A 13,941-nucleotide genomic window follows, 5' to 3' on the forward strand; every position below is an offset into this window, starting at 1 on the left:
GATCGTAATGGTATTTTGGGAAAAGTTAACTAAAACAGAACTGTGACAAAATGTGCGTTTCCGTTCCGTGTGTGTGTCGTAATGCATTTTTCTAGCCTTTGAGCGTGCGGGACGTCGTTAGCTTTTGAAGCGTTGTGCAAAAAGAAAAACCGGCTGCTCGGCCCACACAGACACACACACGCAGAGGCCGATGACGAAGAGTTCCATCGTTTCGGGGTTTGCGGGAAGATTCGCCGGTTTCGATTGCAATGGGAGGAATGTAAGACGCGCGTGTTATGGGCGGATAGTGTAGTGGTCGGAAAAGTGCGAAAAGTGTACAAAACGAAGCATCTTGCGGGGGTGAGGTAGATGTGTTAGAAAGGGGGCGGCGGTGGTGGTGGTGGTGGTAGTGGTTTGAGGGGAAATAATAATGAATTATGTACACACACCCACAGGCACACACACACATACACACACACACCGAGTGATGAAGGAGCGTAGTAAAGGTTGGGATCGCGAGAAAGTAGGGGGACGGAAATGTGGGTAGAAAATAATGGAAATGCGGGGCATTCGGTGGGAAGAACGCGGAATGAGGGGGGTGGAAAGACATTATGAAAAGTGCGAGGGAGGAGTAGTGCCGGGGTGGTGGTGCTGGTGGGTTGTTCCGAGGGAATTTCCCGGCTAGTAATGAAAAGCTTATGTGTACATAGCGAACTCCACTCCTTCCCCGGGTTTTTCGTCGTCGTCGAGCGAGCGGTGGACGATAACGAACGGCCACATGGACGGCCGGGGGAGGTAAGGGGGCTTGAGGTGGTGGGTAAATAAGATGACGATAGTTAAACGTTCGCCTTCAGCCTTCGTCGATGTCGCACAGTGGTACCGTGGCCGAAGGCACTCGTCAACATTATTTATTTATTCGATGGATAACCATTCACATTTTATTTTTCGAACATTTCCAGCTTTTTCTGACTTTTCGGATAAGATAACCATGGACATAATTTTACAGAATGGTTAATTTCTGTCAGTCGATTTCGTGTGGAATTTTTTGGCTTTTTTAAGAAATCAAAGATTCAAACGATTTAAGCGACTCCTCAAAATATTATATTTTGCATAATCTAAGCCCAAAGAGTTTTATCGCGAATTTTTGCGAATGTTCTATTTTTAATTCATACATTAACTGTTAAATCTAATCTGAAAATAATTGCTCACATATATTTTAGGAGGTTATACAGTTTCCTTCTCAATAATCTGGGCTTAATGCTTAACATTTGATCTATTTGACGTTTAAAACAGTACAGTTTAATCAATTTAAACCAACATAAGAGAATCTCATTATTTTACATTTCATGAACGTTGATATTTCTCTGAAGTTTGAACATTTAAATTGCTAATATTGTTAAGCAAGATTTATGAACTACAAAATCCTCGATTTGCTCCACCACAGTGCAGCGTCTCCGGCAGTCTGTGCTGCGGCCCTTAAGAGGAAAATGGGAAAACTATAGCGGCGCGCGGGTGTGTGTTGGCAATGCACAGTGCAAAGGGTGGGAAACTGGAAGGAGGGTGCATTAGTGGCACGAGATGGATGGGGGAGGAAAATTAATAGTGTCCTCCTCCTCCTCCCCCTGGCCGCTTTCCACCTTCCCCGACGTGGAAAATCCATTCCTTTTTCCGAGGGGGAAAAAGGACGATTGTGTGTGGGGTTGACGACGTCGTCGTCGTCGTCGTTTGTTGCCATCTTGCCCCGGACCCGGTGTGTGATGTGTGAGCGTGTGTGTAACACACCTTAGAGGGAGGGGGTGGGTTGAAAGGAAAACGCTCGCTATATAAACACCCCTTGGTGGAAACCGTTTCGCCGTTCCGCTCCGCACTGCTTGCGATATCAAAACACACTGGACTAGTGTGCGATGGTGTATGTGTGGCTCCGTGAGGGAGATTGTTTGACAGCAGGAGGAACGTGCGATTCCTTTCCTCGTGTATGTGTGTTTCGTGGCTGGATATAGAAAAGATGAGGGAAAAATCGAAAAACGTGATGTTTTCCACCGAGCGCCGCTTGTCGTGTGCTCACGTGTATGTGTGCTTGTATTGTGTGCTTACACCTACACCACCACACCGTACCGTTATTTGCTGCATCATTCACCACCGCCATAACCACCCCCTCCTTCCGCACCGCAAACGGTTCGAGCAATCAGCGAAGGAAAAGCTCTCGCAATCATTTTCCTCCACCTTGATCCTGTCTCGGACCCCCTTCAAGCATGCAACGCAAGCGAGGGGGAAACCCCCTCGGCAAAGGGAAAATTTAGTTTTTGGGAAACACGGTGAGGGTTGCCCACAAGCAATCCGGCTGCCGTGTGGAAAACCGTCCAAGGAAGGGAAAACTCGTGTTTGCGCGGGGTGGTGGGTTGGGGGTGGAAATAATGTCTCGATCGAAATTGCGCAATTGCCGTGCGCCGTGGAAAACCAGTCACCAGCAGCGCACACACACACTCACACATATACACTCATGCACATGCACACACAACCACAGGAGCGTGGGTCACGCAGACTCTTGGGTTTTTGAAGGACGACCTAGACCGGCGATATAGTGGAAAGACGAATGACCGCCCGAACCAGCACGTCACGGCCACATGATTGGGGAACCGGAGCCTCGCAGAAGATGCTGCCCGGGGACGAATTTTCACGACCAACGTCCTCCCGAGCGCTCGTACCTGTGTGGCGCTGATGGACGAATGTCGCTGACCCGCGCGCGGACAAATGTTTGCTTCGTTTTGCTTTGAAACGGTTGATATTCAGCACGGAGGTCGCATCGCCTTCTGTTCGAGCACCACCACGCTTTTCCGAAAAGAGTCACGCTGCTGGTTTGTGCTTCCCCGTCAGCAGAAGAAGAGGCCTCACATTGCTTATTATGATTTATGATTATATTGCCGACGTAATAAGCAATTTATATAAAATATTCCACCATCGTGAAAACGAAGGTCCTTTTCCATGTCATTCTTCGTTGGCTCCATTCTTTTTTTTCCGCACGTATCTTTTCTCTCCGTCATCGGGTGATGATAGTGGAGTGTAGTAGTAGTTGGAAGCTTCAAACCGGATACTGACACACACACAGTTTTGAAAGGAGAATCTGCCGTGATCTTCTTTGCCAAAACAGTATCCTTTGCTCGTGCCGGAACTAAGAGTCATAAAACTATTTCAATAGATCATTTATGAAGAATTATAGGAAAATTTAAAAGTATTAAATAAGAAAATGAAATTCTGAAGCTCTGCCAAGAAGCAGATCAAATTCATTCTCGTTCAACTATGATAAGAACATGTGAACTACGTTTTGCTATCTCAACAATTTAACAAAAGTAAAATAGTGATATGTGTTTGTGAAAGCGTCCTATACAGCACCGAAGCTTTAATCAACGTAAAAGTCCAAGAAAACTGCGCTGCCCTTGAAAACATATCGTAAAAACAAAAGAATAGTCCTTGTTCTTGTAATCTGCTTCTTTGCCTCTCTTCCATACCCGTAGAGTGTATTAATTATTTTGAATCTTCATTTGGTTGGGTTTTTCTGTTGAATAAAAGCAGGAATTCTTTTCCTCTTTTCTTCGCACGTATTTGTATCGCGAGGAATGAAAACCCCGGACATTGGTGGTTTATTGTCCATGTCTTTTGCATTTGGTACGTTTTCATTTTCGATGTTTTCCATGAATACTTTTTTTTAAGTGGACTATTTTCCTGTACTTTTTGGAGTCTACAGAGAGCTAAATGTTACTTTTTGGAGTCTACAGAGAGCTAATCCGAACGCATGTGTTTTGAAGCGGATGTTTTTCTCCCAAAACACTATACAAGAAGACGTTTGGTTTATAAGAACAGTTTTCATAGTATTGCCAATATCGGCGACAAACGAGTCCGGTGGGTCTTTTTTTATTTATTTTGACTTACATTTACAGTCCGGCGCAAATGTTGTCGTGTCGGGTTTGTTTGTTTGTTTATGTGTTTCCCATGTGTTCCGTTTTTTTTACTTGAGGATATAAAATTCACCAAATAATTAGTATCCCCGGTGCAATAAAAATGCACATTTTGTGCTGCGCTTTGAATTATCCTCAATGTGTTGAACACATTCGAAAACTGTTTGTTGACATTACGCAAAACGAATGTGTGTGCGCACAAATAAATGGCCAGCGAAATAAACGAGAAAAAATTGCGCTCATTTGCAATCCGACGGCAAATTTATCGGTGAGAAAGTGCAGTTTGTAACCGGATGACACACTCACACACACGCACACTTTCAGGGTGATAAGATAAAAGGGTTTTCTTCCGGCATGCCCGCACAAAATTTATCTTTCGCGAAGCGAAATTTCTCCTTTTTAGTGCAAACTTTACGATGATACGATCCAAGGAAGGAATGGTTCGCTGTTGCATTGTGCTTTGTGGGGCAAACGTCTTCGTCGGTGATTCACCCTCCCCCTCATCCTCTCCCCTTCCACCGGGTGAGAAACAATAGTGTGTTTGTGTGTGCTTATGTGTCCGTAGCATACTTTTTTATGTCCACCGTCCATCGATAAATTACGTTCGCCGACGACAGCAGAACAGAGAGACACCCTGACCCTCGGGGCGGGCGATCGTGCACGAGTGTCCTGGTGAGGGAAGGGGAAGGTGCGCAGGGAAACATAATGCGTCCATTGCACACACCATTGCACCGTGTGTGTGCAGTTTGCCATCGGCCACGAACATGCATGTATACACGTGCTGTTATCGATGCACTCGGATGGCAGACGGAACAAATGAGACAGCGTGGTGGGAGGGAGAGAGACGGGTACGGGGAGAACGTTGATTGTGTCGGCCCTTTCAGAGGAAGTTTCAACACCCGAACCACCACCTTCCCCGCCTCGGACCCTGGACAAAACCCTCGCACTCCAAACGGCTTACGGGGCGGCTCCAAAAGAAAAGAACTCAACACTAATGCAGGAGGAAAAAACAGCAACCCCCAACCGGGGGGGAGGAAAACTCAATTGTAATAAATTAAACAAAGTCACTGGAACGTAATTTATGCTCCCATTGTCTGGCGCAAAACTTCCTTTCCGCACCGTAACGCTCGGAACCACCGAGACCCCTTCCCTGTGCGTCCTTCGACGTTCGTTCCCCCGACGTCTTTGCTCGAATTTTGGCGCACGTCACCGTCGGGGTTTGGTCGGGGGTGGTGGGTGAGGGCCGGTGGAAGGTCGCGTAGTTTTCAACCTTTTGCACGCGTAGTGGAATGGAAAGGGTTTTTTCCCCTAGCCCTAGAAAAGGTTCCCCAACGAAATGGCGCCGCGCGACGTCACAAAGACTTCGAAATGACATTGAAAGAATCCTTCGGGAAGGCGCTGGGAAATTTGGCTTTGGACAACGAAACCTTTGGCTTGGATTTTGAGCAGAGAGAGGAAACGAATTGTACACGTTTGTTTGTTGTCCGCGAAAACTCTTGCTGTGTTGTGATGTCGTTTTGGTGGAATTAGATCACGACCGCATCGGACGTCTTTTTCAACAAGATGAAGTATGTGGGGGAGCTGTTTATTCGAGTGCTCAGATAAGGGAGCATGGGGCACTACCACTTTTTCCTCGGGAGCATAATGTAAATGATTTTCAGTCACAATTATGAACAACATTGTTTTAGAAAAATACGATACCATGCTTAAAGTCCCTTTTCAAGTTTCAAATCTAATGAACATTTAATAATTCAATGAAGAACTCAACAAATTAAATAAATATAAACAAAACATCGAAAGTCGATGGCAAAGCAATTTAATGAGACGATAAAAATAATACTATTTCGATTCTACAGGCCACTTCACTAAACCTAGTTTAATATTGCTTATATTCTTGTATTTTTATCCCCGAATAGCCAATTTTTGAAGGCTTTTGCAAAAAAATCAAACTCAAGGTTTTGCTTTATTTATTTTAATTTCTGTTTTTTGTACATATCTTTCAGAAAACAGCAAATATTTTGAACACTCAGTACCGACTCGAAATTTACAGAACCAGTGAGTTGATACTATTGGCTTAGATGCGGGTATATTTATCCCTTATTCCCCTATATGCAACACATCAATACCCTATGATATTTCTTGGCCCTACAACTTCTCTTCGACTGGGACTTTTTCCAAATTAAATCGAGCAAAAAGTAACCATTTTATGGATGCCGGCCAGCAAACCAATCGATTTCGCTATCCCCGAACAGATTAGTATCGGCTTTGCCCGGTGCCGATGCAACAATTTCTCTCGGTGGAAAGGACAACACCGGTCGCAAACATGTGAGTGAGTTAAGGTACACCGTTAGATGGGGTAAGGCGACCGGACGAAGTGCAGCATCGCGTGCGAACGTCGCGCTCGTCGGCGTCGGATGACATTTCTCAACCTGTCAAACAACCTTCGCATCCACTTGCATCACTTGGTGCTGTCAGTTCGCAGTCGCGTCTTCTTGCGAGTAGTTGAAATTGGCTTCCCGGGATGGAGGGAAGAATGGACTGGCCGGGGTTAGGAGCAGCCACTCAAGGGGATGACGACGATGAATCCACCGACGACAACGCCGTCGCCGTCATGCTGTCAGAGAGAGTGTAATTTATGAAATCAATTAAAATTTTATTGCACCCGTTTTATATACGGTAATGACGACGACGATAGGACCGGGGAACGTGAACTACGGCGACCAACCAGTTGGCCAGTTTGTTGCCGGCTTTCTCTCCCGCCTCTCACCCCCCACCCGGGTTGCTCCATCGACACTTCCAGCGGCGTGCTCCATAACGACGCATGTGTTCGGAGGCGTTTCGTTCGCTTTTGTTTTTCTTCTCTCTCTATCTCTTCCTCATCGGCGGTTCCAAAACGGATCCAATTAGCGAAATAAGCGGAGGCAATAATGGGGGGCCAAGGAGGACTCCTACACGCAGCGTTATCCCGCTCTTACGTGCGATATGGAGCAACGACAGTTTCGACTTCTTGAAGTTTTACATTCAAAAAAGGCACCTGGTGCCGACCTGGTGGCTTCGGTTTATGTTCGCTTTTGTGGTCATCTCTGTTGTATTTTTTCGTGCTGACAAATATTTATTGCAATCGAAAAGTTGTTTAATTTAGCACTCGATGGACCCATTCGACCGTTAATGGCACATTTTAAATTGGTATAACAGTGGCAATTATCGTTAACAATGTGCAGGACCTTTTCGCACACTGGTCATTTAAAATAATAATAAAAATGGTCATTTCAGTGCAGATCTATGACCTCAAAAGCAACTAGAATTAAACAAGTGAAAATGTAATAAAATTATATGTGCAAACATTCTACCACCTCCTCGCATCGATAATTTGTTAAAGAAAGCTATCCATTTTCTATTCTTTCGCTTATGTTTTTGTAAGTTATATTGATTTTGGCCCATTTCGTTCCTTGTGTCAGCGCGGACCAAAGTGAATAGTCCTTCCCGGTTTTCCTCGTTCGAAAATGACTTGCATTTTCCACTAGTACGCAAGCGCACCCGTTATTGCAATTTCCCGTTCCCTTCTCCGGGAAATAGTTGCACTCAGCCACCAAAAAGGGCTGGAAACACGTGTTTAGCATTCGTGAAATCCCCGGTGAATTCCCGGAACCGGCCAAGATAAGCATCTCCTTGACCTCGCACAGTCCTCTCCTAGCCGGTCAGGGGTCAGCCGTCGCTGGTGGTTGTGCCTGCTGCATGGCGCAAGATAACGTCCATTGCCGGAAGCTGATGGATGGTTCCGAACGCTACCGCCAGGGTGGCTCCGGAGGTTCCCATTTGCACACAACGGCCTCCAAAACGGCCGCCTTCTTAAAGCCATTAGCATAACCTCACTTTTGGCATCGTCGAGTTCGGCCAACGCTCGAGGGGGATGGCGGGAAGGGTGGTCAAATGTATGCAAATTTTCTAATAAATTATTTCAAGCAGCAATAAATAGATGCAAAGTGGTGCTCCGGCGGAACTCCCCCCCCCCCCCCTGCTCCTTTCCGTGCGCGAAAGGCAAGTGTGTACATGCGAAAAATTGCCAACGTATGCGTGTGTGTTGCCACGGCATGGTAATAAGTTTACGTACGTAACACGTAAGAAACAAAACAGAAAAAAAATACACCGAAATAGAGGGATACATGATGCAAACGATGCTACAAGGCAGGAGGGCGGTATGTGTCTGTAACTCGTTTGCATAGAAATGGTTGTATTAAAATTCCTTTCTTTCTCGCTCCGAAGACGCGAGAAAGAAAACTTAATAAAAATGCCTGAAAATTAGCCAAACATTGTGACGCAAGATGGTAATTTTGTTGGGCCCTGAAGGGGGGGGACATTTATGGGTGGATCGATTAACATCGAAAGAATTCTTGCGTTTTTTGCTTTTAAATTTTATTCTAACGTGCTTTTCAATTAGCATGTATATAATATGGTTGTAGTGTTTGCGTTTAAAAAAACTAGACAAATTTTAACGACTTTTCATGCAAATATGATAAACGCTAGCAAACTTCTGTTGTAAACAAATTAAAGAGTAGCATTTATTTCAAATTTAGAACAAGTTTGACAACTTTATCATTTAAATTGAATCTGCTGTTGCTAAAACATTAAACCAACTCCGTTTGATTATATGTCCACCTTTATCGTGGAACGAACGGTTTTGAAACATTTCCTGCCCGCTGACTCAGCTGATTTAGATTTTTGTCTATTTGGTCATTTATGGACCGTGCTGCTCGACCCCGAATTGCAACAGAGGTGGTAACGACAGCCAGAAGGAAAAATGGCTTAACCATTCCGTTCTTTGGGTCAGAAGGTCGCTTCAACTGGTCTTATAGTTAAGAAAAACTTCATTATCTATTTTTTTTTTTTCAAATTCAAATGTTATAATAGCTCAATTTTTAATTAATGAAAACACAACAAATTGAAAAGCATCCATTTCACGCAACCTGTCTTCATACGAAGCATTTTTTAAATGTGCCACCTAACTAAATCTTATTCTTTCCTCTTTGTTTTTTTTTTGCAGGCCCCGATGGCTTTTTATCCCACCTGGCAGGCCGACCCGTCCCAGGGCTGGCAGAATCAGTTCATCCAGCAGATCCCACAGAACACGCCCGCCATCACTCCGCTCAACTCGCTGGAGTTCCAACCACAGGTACATTACGATTATCACAACCATCCGCCACCAGCGCCGATGGCGACGGCGGCCCCGCATCAGCTGCACCATCTGCACCCGTCGTTCGATCCGTACGAGCGCGTCCTGCCAATCACGAACCAATTCTACTAACCAAACACACACCCAAAACAAACACAACCAACACGTGAACGAAAGGGAAAAGAAAAACCAAAACGACACAAGAAAGCTCTACTAAATTGGAATATTGGAAAACCGAACAAGGAAACGCACACTTTGACGCGATCGAAAACAAGTACACACACACACAAACAAATAGACATCCTTTTCCCCCCATTTTCCCCCGCTTTCCCTCCACCACGGTATCACGGACCATGGCTCTATAATGATGGCATTTCGTACATTTTGTAGGGCTATGCCGCGTACCAACCAAACGGCTACGTACAGACCGCCGGCATCGGGTTCGACCCGAACTACGGTCGCACGTACGCCGCCCCACCCGCCGTACAGCGCTACGACTTCCAGGCGAACCAGATCGCCCCCATCAACCAGGTGTCGCTGCAGAGCGTCAGCTTCGCGCCGACCGTCACCTACGCCGGCCAGGTGTCGACCGGTCCGGCCACGATCGTGTCGCACAACAACCCGCACGATCAGTTCAACCTGCAGCTGAGCGCCAGCAAGCAGCAGCAGCAGCAACAGCAGTCCTCGACGGCGGCCTCGGCGGCGTCGGGAAACGACATGCCTGGATATCCACGGGTGAACAGCGTACCGCCGCGCTCACTCAATTGTAATGGATATTCAGGCCAACAAGACTACGGCGGTCATCAGACGACGACAACCACGACGACGGTGGCGGGCGCGACGGGCACTAGCAACGGTAGCAGCAGCAGTACGTCCACCTCTAGCGCCTCCATCGCGTCCCCGTCGTCTGCCTCGGCAGTGGCGACGGTTGCGAGCAACAACAACGCCAGCGGCACGAGTTCCTCTTCGTCCACCGGTGGCAGCGTGATGCATCCACCGCAGGGTGGAGGCGTACCACAGTCGCCCAATCGCAACACACTCCAGCAGCAACCTCCCCGGCCCAACTCCAACCAGCAGCTGTACGCGCAGCAGTCCCCGAATCCGTACAGCACCACCACCAGCTCCGGCAGCAACAACAACGGAAACGGCAGCTCGAGCCTGCAGCAATCACCGAGCCACAACGGCAACAACGGCTCGGTAGGCGCGGGTTACTCTAGCAGCCAGGGTAGTGGAAGCCAAGGCCCGAGCGGCATGCACACACCGTCCCCAATGGGAGCGACGGCAAACGACAATCAGCTGCAGCAATCACCGAGCCATATGCAGCAGCAGAGTGAGTGGGGCTGGAACCAGCAGCAACAGCAGCAGCAACAACCGGCCGGTGGCGATCTCTTCAACCAGTCCGATCGGGTGAACCTCAACTCGCGGCTCAAGACGATGATCATGAACAAGGGCGACTCGAAGGACGTCCTCCAGCAGCAGCAGCACATGGGAAGCGGCCAGCAGCATCTGGCCCACCAGCAGCAAACCGGACCGGGCGGACAGCAAGCGACCGGTCATTTTTTATCGTATAGCCACCATCTCCGAGACAGTCTCACGCCGACGCACCTGAGCGCACCCGGGCCGGGAACGCCCGGTGCGCCCGGTGGTAGCACCGCCAACGCCAGCCAGCAGATGATGGCGGCCGGGGGCGGCGCCGGCGGAGGCAGTAATGGCAACAGCAGCAACAACAACAGCAGTACTACCAACGAAGGTACGGCGATCGGAGATGGTGGCGGCTCGCTGATCAACAGTATAGGGAATATTGTTGATCCGACGTGGAAGAGCAGTGCCAGCGGCAGTGGCAACAACAGCAACGGTAGTAACAGTAACAGTAGCGCGAACAACACAGCAATCCCCGGGGGCATGAAGTCCCCGCTCGGTGATCAGCACCATCACCACCATCAGCAGCAGCAGCAGCAGCATCACCACCATCATATGCATCACGAACATCTGCTCGGTGGCGTTGGTGGCACCGATCACCTCGGACACCTACACGGAGCGAAACAGCATCCGGTTTTTGAGCAGAAGCAGCAATTAATCGACAAGAATAATACCGACCCCGGTGGGGGCGGCTCGCCCGGGAGCGACCTGAAGCCGGGCAAGATGGGCAAGGGCTCGGGATCGTCGTCCTCGTCGTCGTCCTCCGGCGGTGGCTCACCGTCGGCCAAATCGAAGGGCAAGGGTGGCGAGAAGCACGGTAAATCGAAGCACGGCAATCACCACAACCACCATCAGCAGCAGCAGCAGCATCAGCAACATCAGCAGCACCATCTCGACCAGATGGGGATGGACTCGAAGTCCTCGTCGTCCGGGTACGGTAGTGGCGGCTCGAACTCCAGCTTCCTCATGCACCACGATCAGCATCAGCTGCATCAACAGCAGCAGTACGGCGCGGCGCCGACCATGAACCAAACATATCCCGGCGGCTCGACGACCCCGAACGGCAGCCAGTCGTCCACGACGTCGTCCCTGCTCGGCGGGGTCTACGCCGGTGGTTCCTCGTCTTCCTCCACCTCCTCGATGATGGTGGACAGCAAGCTGCTGGTGGACGACAAGAGCCCGCTGAACCGCTTCCGTCACGATTCCCTCGCGAGCGGGTTCAATCCGCACCTGCAGGGGTCGGGTGGCGGCGGTGGCACCGGTTCGACCGGTGGCGTTGGCGCGTTCCACCATCCCTCGACGCACCACCATCATCAGGCGGCCGGTTCGAACTACAATCTGATGAGCGTGAAAAAGGAACCGGGCCTCGGGTTGGACGATGGTGGGCAACAGTCGGCGTTGCCGAAGTTTGACGGCGGGTACGAGAAGAACTACCAGAACTTCATCCGCTACGGTGACTACTGCGACAACACGTCGCAATCGTCCTCCGCCCAGGCCGGTTTGACAGCCGGTGGTGGTGTGGGTGCATCGTCCAAGGCATCGGCGGCGCAGGACTACAACAGCTACTACTCGCCGTACGGTAGCTACGGAAGCTACTCGAGCCAGAGCTACCCGAACTACCATCAGCAGTCCGCTGCGGTGGCGGCCACCGGGGGTTTCGGCAACGGTGGCGGTTCGGCCAGCAATAGCAACAGCAACAGCAGCCTTCCACCGACGGAAGCGAGCTCGCTGTTGACGCTGCCGGCCATCACGACACCGGTCGCCCATCAGACGAACTTCGAGCAGCAAATTCCGGCCCACACGTACCCGATCCCGAAGAACAGCAGCCTACTACCGTCGGCGGGCGATGTACCGATCAAGCTGGAAACGGATGATGCGGCGGCGTACGGAGGGCTCGGCGGAGGAGCGGTCAGTCTCGGGGCGGACCCATGCCCCACGAGCAACGACCCAGTGGGGGTGGTGCCGGAAGAAGTTCCACCGCAAGTCGAAACGCAGCCACCTCCGGCGACGGTGGCACCAACGCCAACGGCGACCGGTGGCGGCACGACCACGACCACGAAGAGTAAATCGAAGAAGGGTGAAAAGAAGGACAAATCGAAGGACGCCAACAGCCACGCCGCCGACGGGGAGACGAAGGCGGAAGGCACGGCGACCGCAACCACCACGAGCAAGAGCAAGAGCAAGAAGGAGTCGAAAAGCGTTAAGAAGGAACCGCTCGATCCGGCGCAGAAGGCGGACGACGACAAGCTGGAGAAGTCGCACAAACCGGAGGCACCCGATTGCGATTGCTTCAGCTCCGGCACGGATAAGGCACCGTCGGAACCGGGCAGCTACTACACGCATCTCGGTAAGTATGACCACATTCGATCGCATCGATCGATCGACCACATTTAACACCCGTCCTCCCGTCGTTGTAGGCTGTGCAGCGACACTGGAAGATCTGCGGCGTGAAACGGAACTACGCGTTGGGCTGACCGGCAAGCAGCTGCGCATCGAGAAGGTCGTGTACACCGGCAAGGAGGGCAAGTCGAGCCAGGGCTGCCCGATCGCCAAGTGGGTCATCCGGCGCGTCGACCCCGACGAGAAGCTGCTGTTCGTAGTAAAGCGCCGCCAAGGGCATCGGTGAGTTTATGGTCGGATCGTGCTATTAATGCCACCTCTACCTACAAACCCTCACGGGGTGGACACCTGCCCCGTGTGGACACCGAACCAAAGGGCCCACACTTACTAACCGCACAAACATTCGAACCATTGTTTTTCCCCGGTGCAGATGCAAAGCGTCGTTCATCGTGATCTGCATCGTCGTGTGGGACGGCATCCCGCAGCACGAGGCGGACAGCGTGTACCGGATGCTGTCGGTGAAGCTGAACAAGTTCGGGCTGCCGACCGTGCGGCGTTGCGCCACCAACGAGAACCGGACGTGCGCCTGCCAGGGTAAGTGTCGCGACATGTTGTTCGCAGCCAAAAACCGACACCGAGCCGTACGGCGCGGCGCAATAGCACCTAGTCTCACACCCCTGGACCGGCGGCGGGCTCTAAAGGTGGCTTCTCTTCCTCCTCTCCCACAGGGCTGGACCCGGAAATGTGCGGCGTCTCGTACAGCTTCGGCTGCAGCTGGTCGATGTACTACAACGGGTGCAAGTACGCCCGCTCCAAGACGGTGCGCAAGTTCCGGCTGTCGGTGAAGAACGAGGAGGCGGAGATCGAGGAGCGCATGAACGTGCTGGCGACGATGCTCAGCCCGCTGTACGTTACGGTCGCCCCGCAAGCCTTCCAGAACCAGGTGCAGTACGAGCGGGAGGCGCCCGACTGTCGGCTGGGCCTGAAACCGGGCAAACCCTTTTCAGGTAGGTTTCGTTTCAGTGACCACTAAGCGAAAGAACCTGAACGTTCATATACTAATCATCTATTCTCCCTCTA

The 13,941-nt window shown here is 50.4% G+C and overlaps 1 protein-coding gene across 1 annotated transcript in view; it reads left to right on the forward strand.

Moving 5' to 3' along the window:
- The window catches only part of LOC131265198 (methylcytosine dioxygenase TET), a 176,905-nt gene that overhangs the window by 160,342 nt on the left and 2,622 nt on the right, over positions 1-13,941 (forward strand). The window contains exons 7-11 of the mRNA XM_058267460.1: positions 8,974-9,102; positions 9,493-12,868; positions 12,939-13,143; positions 13,292-13,458; positions 13,584-13,868. Coding sequence (XP_058123443.1) covers positions 8,974-9,102; positions 9,493-12,868; positions 12,939-13,143; positions 13,292-13,458; positions 13,584-13,868 — 4,162 coding nt within the window. The remainder of the gene's footprint in view (positions 1-8,973; positions 9,103-9,492; positions 12,869-12,938; positions 13,144-13,291; positions 13,459-13,583; positions 13,869-13,941) is intronic.

Source organism: Anopheles coustani, chromosome 2, assembly GCF_943734705.1.
Source record: "Anopheles coustani chromosome 2, idAnoCousDA_361_x.2, whole genome shotgun sequence".
Taxonomy (NCBI): Eukaryota; Metazoa; Arthropoda; class Insecta; order Diptera; family Culicidae; genus Anopheles; species Anopheles coustani.